The following is a 24,223-nucleotide window of genomic DNA, read 5'->3' on the forward strand; positions in this document are numbered from 1 at the left end:
CGTACGAATTCAACCTCACAGAGGATGTAATGCAATGTTTTTCCATTGCATTCATAGTCGTCGATGCCCAGGTACTCTGGCTGTCTTCCGGGTCGACTCTGGGCAGTGCATTGCTCGTCCCTCTCGTCTAGAGCGTTTCCAGGCTGGGTTTCATTGCGCCAGAGACTTTCTGGCATTGTCGCAAAACTCGATGATATATATATGAAACGGGATCGATTTCGCCTCGTGTCAATGCTGCTTTGGGTCAAAGGCCCATCCAGCGGCATTGGAGCCCTTCGAGTTCTGAAGTACATTGTCCAAAATCCGGACTGGTTGTTTAAAGGAAGTCCAGCCGAAATTGCATACTCCAGTAGTTTGTTCAGTTCAGCCTTTTTGAACAAATATAATGACAATTGATTAATTTTGACACTGTTTCTCAATTTCCATTCCGTTCCAACTAATGTCTTCTAATGCCTTTCTTAACCCTGATTTTATCACACCTGGTGCTTGAACTAATTTTGGTCGAAAAAGTGTTCCCGTGATTAAATTAGCGGCCGATGAATCGTATTGAATCTTATCTTACTTGGTTAACCAAGTACTTAAACCACTGAAACTCATCATTTCATCATTAAAATTTCGTTTTATTTTCTCTGATATTTTTGAGTAGAACCTCAACCCAAGATTGAAAAGCTTTTGGGAAAAGTTGACGTTGAAGTTTATGATGCAGGCCCATCAATTCCTATTTAAAATTACTGTTTTAGTGTAAAACAAGGGATGTTTGTGTGGGTGATGACCTACTTTTGTCGAGATTGATTGGGGAAGCGACGGATCTCTGAAGTGAGATCGACATTGTCTTAAAGCCTCGTTGCGACTGACCAGTCCCTGCTGAAGCAAAAGACCGAAGCAGCGACTTGACCCCCCACCCAGATTCACCAAAGTGGAGTTCTCTTCACATTGGCCTCCCTCAGCCTCCGAGATGACTGACAACAAAATACACGCAAACAGAATCAGCAGTTGAAACATTGCTTCGTTTCCTTGGAGCGATTCCAGTCGAAGAACCTGCTAAAAAGTGTACATATCTCCACCGTTTTACTTATTTTGCTTTAACGGAGCCGGGAAGCTAAAAAATCAGCCTGCCCTGACAAGTAAAAGCTATCAATATTTTGAAACGTATTTGGTTGACTAGTTATTTTCAGGAAAGGATATTAGCACCCACATTCTGTTCGTTCATGCGACAATTGTCATCTTTAATACCTACAGTGGTACCCACACGGTATCAACTGCGGTCGATTTTTATCGCTGGATGAGCTTATTTTCATCAATCCATGTCTGGTCAGAGGAAATTCTGAGCATCGTCAAAAAGTCAATCGATGAGTCATAGAAAAGTTTATCCCATCCTCTAGTAATGGCAAATTCATGGTTGCCAACGATCCATCCGATGGATCAGAGTAATTTCGTAGAAATATTTCCTATTGTTTGAAAATTTATACTTATTTATTAATAGCCGCGAAGCGATAGCTGAGGCTATTATTGGCCTTCTCTTGGTTTTTTTATATATTTCGTCGTCCAGATTTTTGTTACGACCATATGACGTCACAATCATTTCAAATTTGCTTTTTGTTCATTCATTCATGCAATTTCATTTAAATTGCTTGTGTGACGTCCTTTTTCACTCTCAGTGGAGCAAATTTTTTGTTCATTCGCGTGATTAAATTTTTGGTCACACTTGACTTACCTCACTCTCAAAAATGATTTCCTCATTCTGAAATTGACTTTTCTTTGCTTTAATGCAAAGAGATAAGGTCAAATTAATGTGTGTCATTCTAATTGAACGTTATTTAAGAGCAACTAATAGAAACAGCAATAAGTTATACAGATTCTTAATTTAACATCTCAGCCCTTAATATAAAGAAAAAGTCCCTTTTTTGGTCTGTCTTTTTTACTTTCTTTTTGAGACTACAGATCTATGAAGCTATGGCGGCTATTTTCTGGCAATTTGCCAGCTATGTTCTTCTGTTAGACGCGCTGAACCTGCCTTAATTTTGTTAATAATTTCTATGAATATGCTTTTAATTGACCAGGACACAGAGGTGCAGATTCTGACTTGGATTCTGAATTGGATAACATTTTTAAATTCCGAACACATGAGTTCGAGAGAATATTAGAAAATGGAAAGTCTGCCAAAAACTTGCAAATAAGGAAGAAGGGATAAATGAGTGTACAACCAAATTTATGCGCCAAAAATTTTTCTCCCCGGTTTTTGTTTAGACAGTAAAATTCACAATCAGAGAAACTCCAACGATGTAATTTTGATGATAATGATTTTTTGGCTAAACAATTAAAAGCTCTCAGCCGTAGTTCTTCGAACCGCAAAAAAGCCGATTTTCTCTGCGAGATAGGTTTTTTATCTGGTTGTAATATATATATATATATATATATATATATATATATATATATATATATATATATATATATATATATATTCCCAAAAAGGAATATCCTAAGCATGGAAAATTAGAAAACTACTGGAACTCTCCACAAATATTGAGAAAAACCCAGGCCCAGCGACACCTTGCCAGTAAGAAATTTACCACTTTATTATTTGAGTTCAAAAGAACATTAAATTTTGTCATCTAAGCCGCCGTAGCATTATTTAAGATCGCAACGCATTCAATCAACTTTTCTGAGGGCAAAAACTATCTACGGGCTTAGGGAGACCAGGCTGATAGCAGAGGATACCCACGATCTGTGGGAATGGGACTCCGAGTTATTTATATGTTTCCGCGCAGAACGCACATCTGTGAAATTTGATTCCCAATCATTTACACATATCCGCGCAGATTGTAAAGTAAAAAATGACAAGCACAGCAAAAAAAGGCGAAGAGGTCAATTTTCGACTTCCTAAAGTTTTCAATACCTTTTTTTTATTCATGAATATTTTAAACTTCAAAAAAGTTTAGCATTGAATCCAAGACACTTGTAATTGAAAGCAAGGCCACTTCGAAAAACACCTTCGTTTTTGGCTTAGAGAAAAACCACAGATCGTTAGCCCCTTTTTAGAGTCTTTAGCTCTTTTATTCTTTATTCTTTTTTTTATTGCTTTACAATTAACAATCTTGCAAAAAGCTAGCGCTCAGATAAAAAATTGGCCAATGTCGTATTGATTGCTTCATTGCTGGTTATTCGAGCTTAGAGATAGATAGATATGTAGATAGAGAGCGAGATAGAGAGAGAGAGAGAGAGAGAGAGAGAGAGAGATAGAGATAGATAGATAGATAGATAGAGAGAGAGAGAGACAGAAAGAGAGCAATATCATATTCTGAATCAAACGTCGGAACAGATCAGTTTGCGATTTGTCCCAAACTGACTGAAACGATAGGAGAAAGTGTTTACCGGTAAAAAGACTGATAAGTCAAATTGTTCTCAAACAGTTTTTCAAAGCTATTCATCACATTTATCCTGATAAACATTCTACAATATAGAAGATCCAGTATCTGTGTTTGATTGTTTTAAAAAAAACTCATAACAAGTCATTATTAGTTGCTTCCCAATACAAAAATTGGTATTTACGAAGAGACAAACCTAAGTTATCATTCTGACCAGAAAATACAGATTCGTTCAAAAAACAAGAGTAAAAAGTATGGGAAAACCTTATCGAAACCAGAAACCAAAAAGAAAAAATTAATAAGGGACTGATAAAAGAACTGTTGAAAATTCTAGGGAAATAGCAAATCTCTTCAACTGTAGATTTCTGAAAGTTGACGACTACTCTTTGAAAAGAAATTGAAAACAAATCTTTTTAAAAGAAATGTGAAAGACCTTCAATGGAAAGAGAAAGTTTGAAACGATTTAAATATTTTTATAGTAGAATTGCAGATATTTCATTTGCGTAAAAAAACAAGGCTCTTTATTCACAAGATTTATGTGACATAACTTCTCTTACGTCATATCTAATAGCGCAAATCAGAACTTAAACAAAATTTTATAAAATTTCCGGATTTTGGCTTCAATCATATGCTCTTGTGGCTTCTGTTGAAAACAATTTGAGGCAAACTTCAAAGAGTTCTTCATGAAAGAAAATTGAATAAATGAATGAATTGGAAAAGCTTATTGAAGTCGCGTCAAAAATTCTTGCAATAAAGACTTGTTGTTTTTTAAGCGGAACCATCTAACAGAAGAAAGAAACATTTTACAATTCTATCACCATAATTGAAGTAAAAACATTACAGAATTTTTTGGGCAAACAGTTTGCAAAAAGAGTTTGGCCAATAGTAAATCTAAAAAGGGAAATCTTAAATAGCTTTTTTGATAGCTTTGAATATGAAATACTTTGTACTTTGTCAACCATTGTACACATGTTATTCTTCGTTTTTACTGTGTACCAGATTAGATGTTAGCTAATTAGCTATAAAGAGTACAAAAATTTGACATTGAGAGAGTCTTTAAAATTTTGAGACATTTTTGTTGGGAACAAAACATCTAAGTTTGTAGTTCTTTAAACTTTTGCAACTTCCATTTGCATCCATCGAACAACAACAAAACAAAAAGAAAACAACCACTCTTGAAAAACTGCTATGTTGATACTATTCGTCAGACAAAATAATATTTGAATTGGAAATGACGCTTTATATCAACAGCTTTGCTCATATGATAATCAAAGAGTTGAAACTTACTTTATTTAGATCCACAAAATGTCTACAATTTTTAGTCAACCTGTAATTGGAGAAGGTTTCGTAGTGAACTGATCATTTAATTCGCCAAGCATCTCTTAATTTGCAACACAATGCGTGTCAAGGGGTTTTGTCATGTATCACTGAGACGAAAGCCTCAGGGAACACAGCACATAAGTCTGGCAAAACTGTGCCAATTCGTCTGAAATAGACTCCGCAGCTGAGAAGATGCTCACTTAAATGCCAAGAAATGTAAAATCTGATGTCAATCACTATCCAATTATTAATAGCTATCCGCCACAGGGATTTATGTTACTCAGAAAATAGCCACAGGAAAAACAACACAAGTATCTGTTAACGCAATTGAGCCCTCCATGTGATAAAACATATGACACTGAACAATGCTCATTTAAATGCAATGACATGCAATTTTTTGTCAAAAATTTTTACACACAAATTTTGCCCACAGGGACATAATTTACGAAGACGCCAGTTATGGGAAAAACAACAGAAAAATCTGTCAAAAATAGCGCTTTTTCAAGTGAACAAACCTCTGACACCCCCATGCCATCTTCAACTAAATGCATTTGTTTATCTGTGCTCCAGGGTGCGAAATTATATTACTCATCTGCTGCTAGAGAGAAAACCACAGATTTACTTGTCAAAAATCAGACCCTTCCTGTGAAACCCATATGACAACCAAAAGTGATCCCTTAAATGCAATGGCATGCAAAAACGTCGGCATATTTTAACACAACTCTCATCCCCGGGGACTTGAAAAACACAGACACTAGTCACAGTGAGATCCAGACATTTATCTGTCAGCAATGCGTCTCTTCAAGTGAAGAAACACCTGACACCCATAGCAACTTCAATTACATACAATGACATGCAAAAATTGATGTCAACCTTCCGGCGACAAAGAGCTTTGTGTAACAAATAACTAATTTTTGCGATAACTACTCTAATTTTCAGTGTTGTCTTTTGTTCGCCCGGGCCGTTAATAGCCTCAACTGCAAAGCATGTGTTGCTACACGGCAATCTGCTGTTTTAGAAGAAGCTTACTTGATGAAATCTACAAATATTTTTGCCTTGCAAAGTGGCTGAGTGACTTAAATTACTTTTTTTTCTGCTTTTTGATTGCCATCATCTTTATAAATCAGAACATCTTCATATAGAATATCCTCTGGTATAAGTTGTCTTGAAATCTCTCAGGTTGTGGTCCCCTGTCAAAAAGAAATAATGAAAAAACGCACTCACCAGATTTTTCCTTGACAAATAACCCAGGTAGAATGGAATGATGACTTTAGCCTGACTTTGGCCTGTTCAAAGTTTCGCGTTATCATGTGCATTTTCAAGAAATATCATTGAACAAGCCTCCCATAACAGTAATTGTATATAATTATATATGTAGGTCTACTCTGGAAGTTGCCTTGACATAATAGAACACAGAGTAGGTCTACTCTGGATTCTGTCTTTACAGAGTTGATCACAGAGTAGGTATACTCTATCAGGCACAGAATAAAACTTATAGCAGAGTACAACCGCCCGGGCTAAAATGTGAGCGGGTCCCAGGTTGAGGTGCTATCCGTAAGTAACCCCTGATCAGACCATCCCTGGAAAAAGTGTCTACTGATGAAATTAAAGTGCGCTCAAAGCAGCATGTGCGCTCGAAACTGTATCTGATCAGACCTTGCCAGACTGAAATGGCCTTTGATCAGACCAAATTTAGACAATGATCAAGAAATCAGACAGTCCAGACAATTGTGTGACCATGGCCCAGACCAAAACCATATTAATGTCCAAACGACTGTGTGCTCGAAATCATTTCTGATCAGAATATTGTGCGCTAGAAAGTCACTCCAGATCAGACTATTGTGCGCTCGAAACTGCCTCTGATCAAACTAAATTGACCTCGAATTTTTCGTCGAATAATGAGACTTTGACAATAACTTAACACAGTTTGGAACTAAACACTCAGTAATTTATGTATTTAGTTGGCTTAGATTTTCATCTTTTTTGGAGATTCACGGATTTCAATAAGAAAAAAAATTAGCTATTTTTTTACTGAAGTGAACGAAAATACGGCTTGCAAACAATTTGCAACCCCAGGACGATAATTAGGCAGGTAAAAACAGATGAAAAAAAGCAGATACGAAACATGTAACTTGTAACCTGCACCATAAAATGATCCCTTAGCGGAAATTATTTAGTTCTAATTCTTGTAGATCAAATTAGTGTATTCGAATCGTTAAATGTCCTGATTGAGGGATGTGCAGATTTGAGAATTCTTTTAGCGTTTCAAACCTTGATGTAAAACGTCATACTTTTTTGCCTTTTTAGTTAAATCGTATTCTTACGTTCGAAATTTTGTATCGGTTTAACTATTTTAAATACAAGAAAATGTAAGTGCAAACCATAAGAGTAAAATGTGAAATTTGAAGTTTTCACAATTCGCTCATGCAACAAACGTCATGAACAGTTGCAATAGTTTTTCCGAAATTCGTTTGGGCGTGTAAAAAAATTCCAGTTTTGTGTTCAATAACGCAGAAATGACACAAAAATAAAAACACCAGTCCAAAAATTTGGTTAAGAACTTACTGAGCGTACGTTTTAGTAATGATTGGTACTAAAGTGTATTTTGCAAAAAATATGATATCATAATCTCATGTAATACAACAATTTGTTCGAAGTATAAGAAACTACCTTATGTTGAATGACTGATTACGCATAATTTGAATTTTAAGATGATTCTCAATAAGTTTTGTGTTGTGCAGTTAATTTGGAAGACAAAAAAAGAGATTGAAAAATTTTTCGACCAACCTTCACGCAAAATCTGTGTTTTAGTCTTCTAATACACGTCATAGAGTTAACTATTAGAAAACTTTGTCAATTTAAGCTAATAGACATAAAAACAAAATGAAAATTGTAGAGAGGCAATGTACAGTTCAGATTAAATATGTAGGTAAAGTTTAAAAAACTTTAAACTTGTTATTTAATGAACTGAAACATTTTTAGTAAAGGGATCTGAAAAGATTAGACAGTTTTCCATAATAATAATCATTTTAATCAAATGTTCTTCCTAAGTGAACCAGCATTTTCTTTAAATTGGACCCCTTTGGTTCTGATCAAATCCATCAGACTCTAGATGGATCCGCACATCTGCACAACATCGTCCAACTTCTCTCCAACTCTGCCATCTTCCACTCACTTTTTTCCACTCTGAGCTGCCGTCGATGAATGTGGGTGGCGGTTCGGAGAAGAGGGCGGAAGTTGAGGGAGACCTCATGAATGGCGATGTCGCTGGAAGAAAGAGGACGAGACGGAAGTCGTCGGAAATCTCCGGAGGTCGCCGAATAGCCAAAAATTGCTAAAAATTGCCAAAAGTTGCCGAAAATTGCCAAAGTTGCCGGAAAGTGCTGAAAATAGCCTCAAACCGCCAAAAACAGCCAAATATGCAAAAATTCACCAAAAACCGACGAAGATTGGCTGAAGTTGCCGGAATAGGCCAAAATTTCAAATGTTGAAGTTATGAAGAGTTGAAATATCTTTTCCGAATTTAGTAATTTTGTCCAAATGCTGTTCTACTTTCATTTTTTAATTATTTGAGAATAAACGAGGTAAACATAGCACATATTATGTTTCTATGCTGCAACATTAAAAGAACAATTATAGAACAAGAAAGAATCCAATTGACCTGGAAGGGATATTGGATGAATTTCAAGTCTAAATCTTTTGTTTTTTTTTTTGAAAACTAGTCCAAAATATTCTTTTTTCTCTGAAAATATTCTAAAAGCTATATCACAAAGAAGTCCTAGAAAAAAACTCCAATTTAGGATCTTTAAAAATAGTTAACCGTTGTAAGTTTTTTTCGAAGGTTGACCTAGTAAAAAAGATCCCCGAACAGGCTATTCTAAAAATTTTAGTCGTAATCTGGGATCTTTCTCTAACTAGAAGTTTCATAGTAAGCTTCCTTTAAGCCAGCTCTGTCAAGAGTTGTCCCAGAGTAGGCCTGCTCTGAGCCAGCTCTGTCAAGAGTTATCCAATGATAGGCCTCCTCTGAGCCAGCTCTCTCAAGAGTTGCCCCAGAGTGAGTAGGCCTGCTCTGAGCCAGCTGTGTCAAGAATTGTCCCAGAGAAGGCCTGCTCTTGAGCCAGCTCTGTCAAAAAATGTCCCAGAGTAGCCCTACTCTGAGCCAGCACTGTCAAGGGTTGTCCCAGAGCAGGCCTGCTCTGAGCCAGCTCTCTCAAGGCTTGCCCCAGAGTTAGCCTGCTCTGAGCCCGCTCTGTCAAGAGTTTTCCCAGAGCAGGCCTGCTCTTAGCAAGTTCTGTCAAAAGTTGTCCCAGAGTAGGCCTGCTCTGTCAAGAGTTGTCCCAGAGTAGGCCTACTCTGGGCCCAGCTCTGTCAAGGATATCCCCAAATAGGGCTACACTGGGAGCTCTCCTGGCAAGGGTAACTGCATACTTCTAACCTGGAGCTACTCTGTCAAGCGTAAAAAGTGACTTGATCAGAATTTGATCCAGCTCTGAGAGTTTCCTTGAATTTACTCTGTTCCTTTTCTGATCTGCTCTGGAGGTAAGGTCCAAGTAGTGACAAAATAACCAAACTCTAATCCAGCAGACAAGTTGATTAGCTGATATTGCCGGAAAAGGCCAAAATTTCAAATGTTGAAGATATGAAGAGTTGAAATATCTTTTCCGAATTTAGTAATTTTGTCCAATTGCTGATTCATTTTCATTTTTTAATGAATTGAAAATTTCTAGGTAAACATAGCACCCATTATGTTTTTATGAAGCAAAAGACTTCAAAGAAGTTGACTGCAAAATTAAAGGAACAATTATAGGACAAGAAAGAATCCAGCTGACCTGTAAGGGATTTTGGATAAATGTCAAGTCTAAATCTTTTCTTTTTCGAAAACTAGTCCTAAATATTCCTTTATTTCTGAAACTATTCTAAAAGCTACATCACAAAGTAGTCCTAGAAAAATTCTCCACTAAGGGATCTTTAAAAAAAGTAAACCGTTGTAACTTTTTTTGGAGGTTGACCTAGTAAAACAGTTCCTCGGACAAGCTATTCTAGGAATTGTAGTCGTACTCTGGGATCTTTCTCTTACTAGTAGTTTCATAGTAGGCCTCCTTTAAGCCAGCTCTGTCAAGAGTTGTCCCAGAGTAGGCCTGCTCTGAGACAGCTCTGTCAAGATTTGTCCAAGGTTAGGCCTCGTCTGAACCAGCTCTCTCAAGAGTTGCCCCAGAGTAGGCCTGCTCTGAGCCAGCTTTGTCAAGAATTGTCCCAGAGTACGCCTGCTCTGAGCCAGCTCTGTCAGGGGTTGTCCCAGAGCAGGCCTAATCTGAGCCAGCTCTCTCTAGAGTTGCCCCAGAGTTGGCCTGCTCTGAGACAGCTCTGTCAGGGGTTGTCCCAGAGCAGGCCTGCTCTGAGCCAGCTCTCTCAAGAGTTGTCCCAGAGTAGACCTGCTCTGTCATGAGTTGTCCCAGAGTAGGCCTACTTTGGGCCCAGCTCTGTCAAGGATAGCCCCGAATAGGGCTACAGTGGGAGCTCTCCTGGCAAAGGTAACCGCATACTTCTAACCTGGAGCTAATCTGTCAAGCGTAAAAAGTGACTTGATCAGAATTTGATCCAGCTCTGAGAGTTTTTTAAATTTTACTCTGTTCCTTTTCTGATATGCTCTGGAGCTAAGGTACAGGTAGTGACAAAATAAGCAAACTCTAATCCAGCAGACAAGTTGATCAGCTGATATTGCCGGAAAAGGCCAAAATTTCAAATGTTGAAGTTATGAAGAGTTGAAATATCTTTTCCGAATTTAGTAATTTTGTCCAATTGCTGATTCATTTTCATTTTCTAATGAATTGAGAATTTCTAGGTAAACATAGCACCCATTATGTTTTTATGAAGCAAAAGAATTCAAAGAAGTTGACTGCAAAATTAAAGGAACAATTATAGGACAAGAAAGAATCCAGCTGACCTGTAAGGGATTTTGGATAAATGTCAAGTCTAAATCTTTTCTTTTTCGAAAACTAGTCCAAAATATTCCTTTTTTTTCTGAAACTATTCTAAAAGCTACATTATAAAGAAGTCCTAGAAAAATTCTCCACTAAGGGATCTTTAAAAAAAGTAAACCGTTGTATCTTTTTTCGGAGGTTGACCTAGTAAAACAGTTCCTCGGACAAGCTATTCTAGGAATTGTAGTCGTACTCTGGGATCTTTCTCTTACTAGTAGTTTCATAGTAGGCCTCCTTTAAGCCAGCTCGGTCAAGAGTTGTCCCAGAGTAGGCCTGCTCTGAGACAGTTCTGTCAAGATTTGTCCAAGGTTAGGCCTCGTCTGAACCAGCTCTCTCAAGAGTTGCCCCAGAGTAGGCCTGCTCTGAGCCAGCTATGTCAAGAATTGTCCCAGAGTACACCTGCTCTGAGCCAGCTCTGTCAGGGGTTGTCCCAGAGCAGGCCTGCTCTGGGCCAGCTCTCTCTAGAGTTGACCCAGAGTTGGCCTGCTCTGAGACAGCTCTGTCAGGGGTTGTCCCAGAGCAAGCCTGCTCTGAGCCAGCTCTCTCAAGAGTTGTCCCAGAGTAGGCCTGCTCTGTCAAGAGCTGTCCCAGAGTAGGCCTACTCTGGGCCCAGCTCTGTCAAGGAGAGCCCCGAATAGGGCTACAGTGGGAGCTCTCCTGGCAAGGGTAACCGCATACTTCTAATCTGGAGCTACTCTGTCAAGCGTAAAAAGTGACCTGATCAGAATTTGATCCAGCTCTCAGAGTTTTTTTTTATTTTACTCTGTTCCTTTTCTGATATGCTCTGGAGCTAAGGTACAGGTAGTGACAAAATAAGCAAACTCTAATCAAGCAGACAAGTTGGTAGGCCAGTTCCCAGCTGTTAACCCCCGGGCCGTTTAACATCCCAGTTGCAACGCATTACTGACTAAAAAACAAGCTGCTGCAAGAAACATTCGATAAAAACTTTTGCCATTCAAGGTCACTAACAGTGAATAATATTAATTTAACAATAACTTTCGAGGTATTCGTTCAATTTCTATATTGCACCTCTGACTCGTAATTAAGACACTTTGTTAATAAAATGCATCTGTCAACAATATCAAAAGCTTTTCGTAAGTCCAATAAGATCCTGTCAGTTTTCTCAAGATAGAAGCCACTTTATTGAACTGAACAAGTGTAATGATTACGTCAACTACATTTCTGTGCCTTCGAAATCGAAACTGTTTAACATTAAATCTGTTGAAAACATTTAAAGCGGTTGAAAGGAAGATTTTTGGAGAACGTTTCCAATTGTAGGTAAAAAAGAAAGCAGACAATAATTGTTTGAATCAGACAAAAATCCATTTTTGCGGAATGCTATAACTATGAGACAATCAGGAAAAGATCCCTTGGTAAAATATTAAAGTTTTACTGAAAGACAAGTCGATTGTTTTTTAAAAAGACAATTAAAGGTTAATATCCATACAGTCTCTGTATTTTGACTCAGAGTGTATTAGGGTATTAAAAACACCGGTTCATTCGTTTTCTTGAGATACATAGTATGTTCGTTCGGATATTGTGGCAAAAGAATTGTTATATCTGTTAAAATCAGTGTCAGCTAAATACTCTTTTATTTTTTAAAGCGTTTTTACTTGGAGCTTTCACGAGCAGGAAAAAACTTCATCTTGACTTCGACGCATATTTTTCAATCTGATTTTGATAGAATATTTTCATTCTTTTTTTATTAGTAAATTTAATTTCTTTCTCTGCTGTTGCTTTTTTCAAAGTGAGCTGTGTGTCGTCATTGTAAAACTGTGCTCATGTAGCTTGTTCTTTTTTGCAGGTTTTTCTTCCATTTTTTGTTGGTTTTCAACACCGTTTGAACATTTTTGGTTGTTTAATTTGACTTGACTAGCTCCGTAGTGTTTATTTTTTAATATAATTTGAAAAAACAAAATTTTCTTTTAATTTGAAATTTGTGTCCTCTCTCCTCACTCTTGAGATATCATGGTTTAGGAATAAGATTAATTTTTCTGCTAAAAACGGACTTTCAAAATTTTCCCAATTTCTACATGAAAATTCTTCAGTGATTTTTTGCGTTTTTTTTTAGTTATTGACCGTCATAGCAACAGAACAATGTTCTGATGTGAAAAAGTGACACATATAAACAATTGCATTTTTGTTACAGAAAAGAACATTCAAGCTTGATTTAGAGGCTATTCTTTTCGATAGGGCCGTGTCCTTTTTAAAAAAGGAGGAGATAGTTATTGTTCATAATTTTCAACAATTGGCGCATTTTACCACTCTGGTTTAAAGTTGATATTGAAGTCTCCACAGAAAACGTTTGTTGCGTTTGATTCCAAAATTACATTATTGTTCAGCACATTAACAGACCTTTTTTGACAGCTTTCGATGGCATAGAAATGCTTGTAATGTAAATGGGAATTTAATAATCGAGATTCAGTTTAACGTCTATTGCTTATACGTCGTTGCAATGACATTTCTGAACTCTCGCATTCAAATTTTGTCTAACGAAATTTCAAACTCCAGCTCCCTTTTCCCTCTGGTTGAGTGGAAAAGTGGCAGGTGACCGCATCTTTGTTTTAATTTGAATAGACCGGCATAAAAAGAAAACACTCAGGCCAAAACGTTCTATCTCATCTCACAAAAAAATTTTTAGAAAAGTTTGAGGTCATTGATAATAATCTTTTCACTTCGGGCCATTCGCTTGGTACAGACTGTTGGCGCTTCGGTTTTGGTTCTAGTTTGCATTATTTCTAATGGTTCAGATAGTTTCAATGGAGGCGGAGTTTAATAAAAAAAATGATTGCCAGAAAAACCGAAAAGTGACCTTCAAATGTTATAAACTCTCTTGCAGTTTTGTCGAACTGTGTACTTGTACACTAGCATTATAGCTAAAAACTAGTTCCAAGATTGTTCATTTAACTGTCCGTGCTTTTGTGAGTAAAAAATGCAACAGACCAGACGAAACATTTAAAGCAGAATTTCAACAAAAAAAAAGAATTCAAACATGCTCGAAAGATTGCCGGAAAATGGCTGTCATTGATTAACCTAACCCTGATTAGGATCAAAGTAAAAGAAAAATGGATTTTTTTTGGCTGAACCACAATTAAAGTGCTAACTAATATGGTGTCATTTCAATTTTGGAGAAACTCATGTTTATTATTGAGAGAGTAAAAATGCTGTTATCACTACCAATCAGCTTTCGAGATGGTAAGTTTGCCTTTTAAGAACAAGTTTCAAAAAGCGGGCATCTGTAATTGGACTCCATGGGTTTGTACGTGTTCTATTTTTGACTTCGTTCTTTATGACTCGGATCAATTTGGATCACATTTTAGGTTGCATTTTAGATTGCATACGTTCATTTTAGACTGATCTGTTGCTTTAGATTGCAACTGCTGTTTAATGATTGCAACTGCGCTTTAATGAGAAAAGGAAATAGAAAAAAAATATGCCGAGAGAATTAGAAAAAAATTCACGCAATGTATTGAAGGAGCTTTGAGTTAAGAAAGTCTACAAAAAATTTTAATCGACGAAGTGAAACAGCATTGCAAGACCAGTCCTGATGTACAACCAGACGAATGAAATTAATACAAGAACCAAAATTTAAAGCATTAACAGGAGGAACTGAAATGAATGGTGTTTAAATTTCTTACAGCAACATCAACGATTGTCAACAAAGCTCCTGACCTCATAGGCGCAAAGATTAACAAAAAAGTCTAAAAACTATTATATTTTTTTTTCAATATTTTATTGTTTTGAGAAATCTTAAAGACAACTAACTTTTTCTTCTGAAATTGTCGGTCGGAAAATACTGGCACTATGCCTCTTTAGAATGAGTGCATAATGCGACAACCTTGTGGGAATCATCGACAGACAAACCAAATGTTGCAAAAAGTAATGAAAAGTTCCCAAGATGAGAAATTTTGAAAAACAGTTGCGCCAAACTAAGACAACCTCCTGAATTGTGGTCAAACCACTAACCACAAAATTTCGTTAAAAAATTGAGAGTCATAAAACACTTTTAGCCGTTCTAATTACTGAAAAAGGACACTAAAGCTACAACTGAAGGCAAAATCAACAAATTCAATTTAGAACATTTAAAAACCATTGCTATCCTATCGAATTGAAAATTAAGCTGAAATTTTGGACCCCTTTCGTAGGAGAAAAATGCGCCGCACTTGAAGGCCAACAAAACCTTAGTGTTGTTTTTGAGATTTAGAGACAAGACCACAAAAAATACAATTCAGACATTTTTTTTAAAAAAAGCTCCCTTCAAAAAGATAGAATCGTCTGCTATGAACTCAAGCGAGTAAATAGATTCATCTAATACTCATTTACAACCGAGGAAATTTTCTTTTTTGAGAGTTTAAAGTAAAAAAGCAGCAATACAAGCAATAAATTACAAATAAGAATCAAAGTGTCGTTAAACTTTATTGAAAATGAAAAGCGCATAAGTAAAAAAGTTAAAAACTGAGACAACTAGTTCCATTATTTAGGTTTTCTGAGCGACTGATTAAATTTTTTATTATGGAGACTCAGAGGTTAGAAATCAAATAGAGCAATAAAATTTCTTGAGCTTTCGGAAGAATTAACTTTGCATTGAAAGATTTATATCTGAAACAAAATTTCTTAAAGCATCCTTTAAGACTTTTTGCGAAGGAGAGTAAATAATTAGATAACAAAAAAAAACAACAAATACTGTCAAAAACAAAAATATCGCTAAAATATATTTTGAATACATAGTTTCCAACTCATGAAAGCCAATAGCAGAAAACTCAAACAATCCATTTATGTTCAATTAAACCTCATTAGCAATCGCTGATACTGCAATTAAAGATACGAGCTGATAAGACAACAGAAATAATAACATAAATCAAGTTTTCAACAACAAGTTATGACACCAATAGTCTAAGTGTAGAAAAGCATTAGTTGACCGTCAGTGAAATGAATCAATTGCAAAAAGGCGCTATTAGAAAACAAATGTATTAAATTAGCAGCACCTAAGAGAAGACATACTGAATCCTAGACAGCTGTCAAATTGACACACGAGTAAAGCTCACATTTGAAAGCTCAAAAATTTTTTCAAATACCTACTTCCCACTCCTCTTTAATGGTGTTTGAAAATATTCAGGCCTGTTACGTGCTCGCTTTATTGCTCATTATTTTCCTGGAATGATTGAAATTACTACTTTTAATTGAATTCAAAATGACGTGAAAAAGCCAACAATTGTGTGAACAGATCTTAAAAAAACAGCACATCAATGCAACCAAAATAATTTTGATTGTGAAAAAGAGAACACCTAAATAACAGTTGTGGAGAGGCTGACGGTGACCGTTGATAACAATCGTAAATGTCCTTTAAGTACAAATGCGATTTAGTCATCCATTTCGGAAAAAAATCATAATGTTCACTTTTAATTATTAAATCAGAGCAGACATATTTTGTAAAAATTTTTGTAAATATCTTGGTTGCTGAAATACACAAAAATTTGATTTCTAACCTTTTAGTGACTTTTCATATGGTCTTTCAAGAGAAACGGAGACGGCAAACTCATAACAAAAATTTCAGATTGTTTGAGCCCAAATTTACTTTTTTGGAAAGCCTGGGTTCACTGATCATAACTATCTGACTTCGATCCATTTGCTTGGAAAAGACTGGAGAAGTAAGGTTCTGCTTCTAGTTGCACTAAATTCAATGAGGCCGAACCCAATGGTTTAGTAGGCGCTGGATCAGGAAAAATGATGTCAGAATGAATGAAAAGTGATCTTCAAAGGAAGAAGTTGCTATAGCAGTTTTATTGAACTGTGTACTTAGAGACTAGCAACCTAGATAAGAACTAACTCTAAGCTTTTTGCACTTTACAATTCATTCTTTTTAGTACCAACAGTTAACTGACCAGACAAGAAACTCAGAGCAAAAGTCCAAAAAACCAAATGGAATCCAAAACAAAGGAAGCACTTTAAAAAAAATGAAGAAAACTTAGAAAATAGATGTCGGTTTTACATCTTGGAGAGTAGACGTTGAGAATCGTTCAATTTGATTTTCTTTGGAAGTCAATCAAGAGGTAAGGAGGAATCATCATGTAGTTTTGTGTCTATAATTAGTCTATAAATTAGTCAATAATAACTGAATGAGGCCAGTATCCGAATTAGCAATTTATGCTAAATTATTAATCCAGTAAAAACTTTGTACCAATTGAACAATTTTTAGATTTTTTCCGGAACATATTAAAAAAAACAAATTAATTATTTGATGGGGCTTATTCAATTTATTTTTCCATGAGGATAAACCTTGTTGAAATAAACCCTCTACTAGAAATCGCTGGCAAAACAGTTTTGTAAAACATCTTTTTTGGAGAACTGAAACTTTGATCAACATTTCTGTAATGAGCTAAGCTTTCGTTCATTTTACAATAATTTAAGTTTCTATTCAGTAACCGAATGCAAAAAGATTGTCACCTACTGTTCTAATGAGAATAACCATTGTTTTTTACGAGTTTTTTTTCATTCCTCCTTATTTACTAGTTAAATCAGGTAATCAATTCGCAACTGAGAGAAGGGTGATTTCAACAAAATTTTGAAAAACTTAAATTGCATCAGAAAAGCCTGGAAAGAAGTGCAGGTCAGAACTCAAAATTGTCTGTCTTATAAAAATTTGTTTTATTCTGTACCATTGGGTCAAGACAGTACAGTGGATGTATGACTTTATGAGTGTATGTATGGCCCACCACTTCATTAGAATCATTTTTGTATCTTTCAAATACTTTTGTTTAGATTTTTGTTTGTGGTATTTAAGTGCTCTTTTGCAGATTTTTTGTTTTGACTGTTTTTGCAGTTTCCTTCTTGAATCATATCTTTCTTTTTAGAAGACATTTTATGCCCTTACATCTCTTCTTTGAGTGAGTTCATTTGCACAAACTCCAAAATAAAGTTCTTAGATAGATCCAATGACTGTTATATAGAATATCAGAAGAATTTGATGGCCTAGTTGTTAAGGACTTTGCCGAGGTGACTGCAATTGTACGCAGGAAGTAGGGTTTCGAATCCCGCTTTAGTTCGCTATTTTCGCACTCTCAGAGAAAAAATATCTAAGCAACAGCCCGTGAATTAAATTACCGCGTTTGTCGTTCAAAACAATCTTTTTCCAATGTGAGTCGGCTTATGTTTTTTGAGCTTGTTAATATTTTGAAATCTTCTGACTTTCAGTGTAAAATTTTTATTGTCCTTGTCATTAGCTTTCTTTGCACCGACAAAGTTAAAACAATTATGTGCTGTTAACGCTTCATGTTATTGCTGATTCTTTTTTTCGTTCTATATTGTTATTCAATTATATAATCAGTCAACTGTTCTCAAACCTAAGGAAGAAAAGAAAAACATTAGTGAACTATAAAATGTCTGGTTTTGGTTTTTGTACTTGTTTAAATTTTGCTATAAGAAATTGCTAAAGTTTAAAACGACCACCTCTTGCGTACGGACGGATATCGTTCTAAGTTTGAAGCAAATGTTTTAATTGAGTGTCATTTTTTTAGTTAAAATTTTGCTTCAATTTTTTCTAAGACCGGCGCTATTCGTTTATTGTGCATCTCTCTAGAAAACTTTTTCGGCGTTAAATTTGCAGCTCAACGAAGCTCTTGAGGAAGCATTGCCTCAAGTGCATTTTTGAAACTTTTTTGGTCGGACCACAACCACCACCACAATTTTTGCCCGCTCCTTTTAACCAGTATCAATTATTACACCACGAACATTTTCAGCTAGGGAAAGACAAAGCCATCCACTCGCCCTTATTCCCGAGCAGTTTGTTCGACATTACTCCGTTTTGTTTTCCTGGGAACCCTTTTTTGCTCTAAATGTTCGAGTAACTGACAATAATCTATCTTGTTAATGAAGTTCAAATCTTTACTGCGCGTTTTGAAATTCAGCTCAACTGAAAAAAGTTCAGAGGATTTTTGTGGCGTTCACTCAAAATATGTTTCAGCCAATTATTTTTTTATTGAAGCCAATGAAAGAACACATTGACTGCTCTCTGACCTTACTAGGTCGTGAAATGTCGATTTCATCATTGATTGATTTTATTGATGTTTTGATTACTAGCCGCCCCCATCTTCTCAGTCGGCTATTATTCCGCTCTAAATCTGCCCTACAATGCAAAGAATTTGAATTGTAGTAGAGCGCTGTTTTTTACGAGTCGAAGAGGAGTATTTGTAGAGCCCCTTTGGTTGATCGGTAAATTTGTTGCAGTGTACTTAAATCAGGAAATGAAATATGTGAAAACACTGTGTTTAGGCAAAATTTCTGAAACGTAGAGAGTTTTTTTGGTGAAACTTGATGTTTTTTATGAGAGGGGGCGAGAGAAGTAGATGTAACAATTTTTTTCTATTGATCGACTGAATTGTTTATCGCGTGCAGTTCTTTCAAAGCAGCATTTTGCATAGCTATACAAATGTTTCTATAGTTGCTTTTATGTCCTGCCACTACCAGAAAACACTTATAGGTTAAAAACAGTCCTTTTAATGAAATAGATGATACAATTGTAATATAACTTTTCACAATTTGTTTTTTATGCTTTTGTTTATGGACGCTATGTATTTCTCGGTTGAAGGATTGAGCAAAAACGAATAAAAATTGTCTACCTCGAAAAAGTTGTGGATTAGTTCTTCAGATGAATTAGAGAATTTTGGAAGAGCATTTTTTGCTTTCACTTCTTATTTTCTCATTTTGTTTTACTTCTTTTAGTGTTTCAAAAAGATTGGTCTAACTAAATAGACAGCTCATTATATATTTAATGCTGAATTTGTACTTCGAATTGCTTGCGGAGTTCTTCCGGCTATTCTTTTTTGATAAATGATTGAGCCAGAAAACCGGAAGATCGGGGAGCGAATAGCGAATGAAAAGTTGTTTTGGTGAATAAAATCGAAGAGCTGAGAAAAAAGAAAGAAACGTAGGCGTGAAAAAAACGCTAATCGAAGGAATTTTTTTCGATATCTCTCTGTCTGTGACTAAAATTTATTTTAGACTATTGTTCCATTTTTTGGTTTATTTTGAAGGCATTTGCTACTTTGAAGGGTTTTCAACTAATTTTCGGGTTTTAAAGATAATTTAGGAATTTTTGTTTTAAATTTTACTTGTAATTGAATCTAATCCCAACGCTCTGGAGTATTTTTCATTACAAATTAAATACAGATCATTTGTTACCAATCAATATTTTGTTGAATTTTAAAAGATAATTACAACTTTTCTTATTTTTGTTATGGTTGTTTAAGGATTGGAGATGTTTTTTGTGCTTTTTTGAATAGTCAGAATTTTATTGAGCAATGGCGTGTTTCTATTCGTTGTTTTCTATGCATAAAAGAATTGCATTAAAAAAACTATCGTCATTTTGATCGGCTGTCTGCGTTTTTCGTAGCCAGTTTAAAAATAGTTTGTCTTTTCGAACAATCTGTTGACTTTGTTTTTTATGTTGACGTATTATGACAAACTGCATGCTCGACAATCGTAGCCGACGAAGTATCATATAAAACCGTAACATTTGTACGGCTCTACTTCTCTTCTCCTCTAATTCCTTTAAACCCGCATATCGTGATCGGAAACCATTTCACCGTGTCATTTAATCCCTCTTGGAGCTCATCTTGGCAATTAGCTTTCGAGATTGCAGGTATGTTCTGTCAAGTTGCAGGGCCCCGGTAGAAATAGGGTGAAAAACCGGGTCACCCACTTGCAAACAATGGTCTCCAATTATTATTTTAGAGAACGTTCCCATTTTCACATTTTTTTTTGCTTTATTTAGTCAAAATTGTTTTCAATATACAGGCAAATGATCAGTAGAGCTTTTCAACGGTTAATTTGAAATGTACGAGTAGAAAAAATGTTGAATTGGACTGATGATTGTAGACAGGGTTAGTAATGGTTGAAGGGGCCCCAGCTGTAGTAAATCGACAATCCTTACAATCTTTTTTTTATTAATTTTAATCGATATTTCATAAAAAAAATTTCTAAATAATATATGTTTATATGTGCCCCCTTACCCCCTTCACACATTACTAATGTTCGATTTGGAATAGATAATAAAGTTTGATTTCTGTTAATTTTTTTTCAAAAGGGAATGGTATGATTTGCAATTTTGAGAGGACAACAAAGAGCAGCTCACTGGAGATAATCTTATATCCAATTGGAAGAGCAGGACTTGTGTACTTGATTTGTATGCATTGGCCAATGTGATGAACCTTTGCTCAGTTTTTTCCCATCAAGTGTGGTTTTGAATGTTTCCATTTCGTCTGCACCTAAATTATAACAATGGTCAGTCATCAGGTATTTCCCATTAAAGCCCCCCCATCCCACTCCTATCCACCCTCTCCAATCTAGTCGGTAAACATGACAAAAACCCTTGTCTTCATTTTTTTTCCGATAGAGAAGTCGGTTCAAATCTGAAAAACCTAATTAGTTAAACTGCTATAACACCTACTGAGAAAACCAGAATTGAAAAAAAAAATAGTTCCTCGCCAATCGCCAACAACAGATTGTCAAAAATAGCCGGGTAAACGTCAAAAATAGCCAGAAAAAACGTCAAAAACTAACCGAGAGAAACGTCAAAAAAGCCAGGGAAACGTCAAAAATAGCCAACAAAAACGTCAAAAATTGCCGGAGAAATGTCTGACTATCTTCGAGTTGAGACATTACAACAATCTGAAAGGTAAATTTTGTGAAATTCCGGACAAAAAGGGGCTCAAAAGGCTGAAAAACGGCCCAGAACATCTGAAATACCATCAATTGGTCCAAATTTGAGCAGAACAGACTCTCCCGGGGTGCTATCTTACTGTTTGCCTACCCTGTCATCATTTAATAGCACCCGGAAAAGTGAGCACCCCGGAAATGTGAAAATCGTGGCACGTTATAAAACTTTCACATGAATTTTTTGAAAACTTAATTTAGACTTGGGAATCACTTGCCAAGTGTATTTCAAGTCCGATATGAACAATACACTTGATATTGTACTGAATCAGTACTGATTTTTGAAGAAAGACATGCATTTATACTGGTCCAGTACTGAAACACACTTGGAATTCGGTACGGGTATACACTCGACTCCGGTGCTGTACTGTATTACCACCGTATTAATAGAAGTTTATCTTCTGTGTTTTACTGAGTCGGTTAGTCTGAGAGATATAGGCAAGCCTGCTTCGCGCGCAGAAATAAGTGCCCTACCTCTATATACTTTAAGGCTGTAAAATAAGCCCGCCTTGGGTGTGCCTCGGTCCCTAAGTAAGTGAAATCAGAAAAATAAATAAAATCATTCTATGTGAGGTTGCCAAGTGGACCCAAATTCAGAGGTGGTTTCTGGAGTTTATGTTACTGAAAGGTTGCGTGTAGAACGTATCTGTAGATGTGTATTCGCAAACTCAACTCAAGATCGGCGGGTTGCAATTTGATTGAAATTACTCCGATGTTAGCTTTGTCACATCTGTGGCAGTGTAAGACTAGTCGGACTAATCGAACCCCTTTGGTATTGATATTTCATACATGGACACAGAATAAAGTTGGAAATTCTGTTGAAAGACCAAACTGCTTTCTAGGTCAGGGAAAAAGTCGGGGATTATGTGAACCTTACAAGCATAGTCAATTTTTCAGAGAATACAAATGAAGATTTTATTTTCCATTTCTAAACAGTGCACGCCATTTGTCGAACTTGGCAACCTCACATAGAATGATTTTATTCCTTTTTCTGATTTCACTTACTTACGGACCGAGGCACACCCAAGGGGGCTCCTTTTACAGCCTTAAAGTATAAAGAGGTAGGGCTCTTATTTCTGCGCGCGAAGCAGGCTCGCGCATATCTCTCAGACTAACCGACTCAGTGAAACACAGAAGATAAACTTCTATTAATACGGTGGTAATACAGTACAGCACCGGAGTCAAATGTATTACCGTACCGAATTCCAAGTGTGTTTCAGTACTGGACCAGTATAAATGCAAGTCTTTCTTCAGAAATCAGTACTGATTCAGTACAATATCAAGTGTATTGGTCATATCGGACTTGAAATACACTTCGCAAGTGATTCCCAAGTCCAAATTAAGTTTTCAAAAAATTCACGTGAAAGTTTTATAACGTGCCACGATTTTCACATTTTCGGGTTGCTCGCTTTTCCGGGTGCTATGAAATGATGACAGGGTTGGCAAACAGTAAGATAGCACCCCGGGAGAGTCTGTTCTGCTCAAATTTGGACCAATTGAGGGTATTTCAGATGTTCTGGCCCCTTTTTCATCCTTTTGAGCCCCTTTTTGGCCGGAATTTCACAAAATTTACCTTTCAGATTGTTGTAATGTCTCGACCTGAAGATAGTCAGAGGTTTATCCGGCAATTTTTGACGTTTTTGTTGGCTATTTTTGACGCTTCCCTGGCATTTTTTCACGTTTTCTTTCGACTATTTTTGATATTTTTTTCGGCTATTTTTGACGGTTTTTTTGCTGGCTATTTTTGACGTTTACCCGGTTAATTTTGATAGTTTTTTGAGTAAAAAAAACAGAACGGGTGTCAGTCTGACAAGTAAAAAATCAGGATGCCATTGTAAAATCAGGATGAATGCAAGTCTGGTAAGTCAAAAAGTGACTTGAATCAGTCTATGATTCAGTAATGATGAGGAATTGCATTTACACTGGCCCAGCACTGATACGCACTTGGAGTTAAGTACGGTTACGCATAGTGTATCTAATCTAACATACTGACTAGAGTTAGTGAACCATGCGCTTTATATAAGAGATTAGTGTCTTCTCAGTCTCTGATTGGTTGGAGGTGTACATCCAGTATTTCTTGTTGCTACAGGACTGTATAAATTAGTTGTAGTTTTTGCTCTACTTTGTGAGATATATTTCTAGTGGAATGCAATTAATTGAGTCAATATAGAAAGCGTTTGAGCTCAGAGTAAATTTTTTTATTTTTGAGGTTTATATTGAATTTAGCCGCTTTAGGGTTTCTACTGAGCATAGTTTTATTAGAAATTAATTTTTTCATTCAAAACCATTCTCGTTTAATTTAGTTTTTGTTGCGCAATAATTAATTTTGGCTATACAATAAGGGTACAGGTAGCTTTTAATTATCTACTCAGGTTTGTAATCTTATTTGGTTAACTCTCTTTTCTGATATTAAAAACTTTTGCAGAAATTTTACGTTTCGATTCTTTAAATCTATTGTTGCTTACTAATGGATGAAAATAACGGTCAATTATGTAGTTTTCATTTCATATACCTTGTTGTTTTTGAAGATGTAATATTATTAAATTAAACGAATATTTAAATACGAATGATTCTGAATTCAGATAATTTTTTTGGAAATTCTATAAAAGACAATTATCAATTGTAACTTGAGTAGAGAAGACTAAATACAATAGCAGTCAGATCAATTTTAGAAACAGATAGTTTTTAAATAAGATAATAGATAAAAGATAACAAATAGATGAAAAATGAATGTATTTTAAAATAAGCCTGAGTTAATTAAAGAGATAATTGATGCCCATTGTGGTTTAAACTCGTAGCACTTTTCCTTCCAAAAATTGATGAAGCGACGAGGCAAATAGCTCGATT

The 24,223-nt window shown here is 35.9% G+C and overlaps 1 protein-coding gene across 1 annotated transcript; it reads right to left on the reverse strand.

The window, feature by feature from the left end:
- On the reverse strand, positions 1 to 23,969 carry LOC142345911 (uncharacterized; the record flags this gene model as incomplete). The annotated part of the gene is made up of 4 exons (XM_075398361.1): positions 23,889 to 23,969; positions 20,840 to 20,928; positions 778 to 1,041; positions 1 to 368 (listed from the first exon to the last, which is right to left on the reverse strand). Coding segments are annotated over exons 2-4 (710 nt in total), but the record flags the coding sequence as incomplete, so codon positions are not given.
- Between the last annotated feature and the right edge of the window lie 254 nt (positions 23,970 to 24,223).

This window comes from Convolutriloba macropyga, chromosome 9 (genome assembly GCF_964194025.1).
Source record: "Convolutriloba macropyga chromosome 9, txConMacr16.3, whole genome shotgun sequence".
NCBI classification, from domain to species: Eukaryota; Metazoa; Xenacoelomorpha; order Acoela; family Convolutidae; genus Convolutriloba; species Convolutriloba macropyga.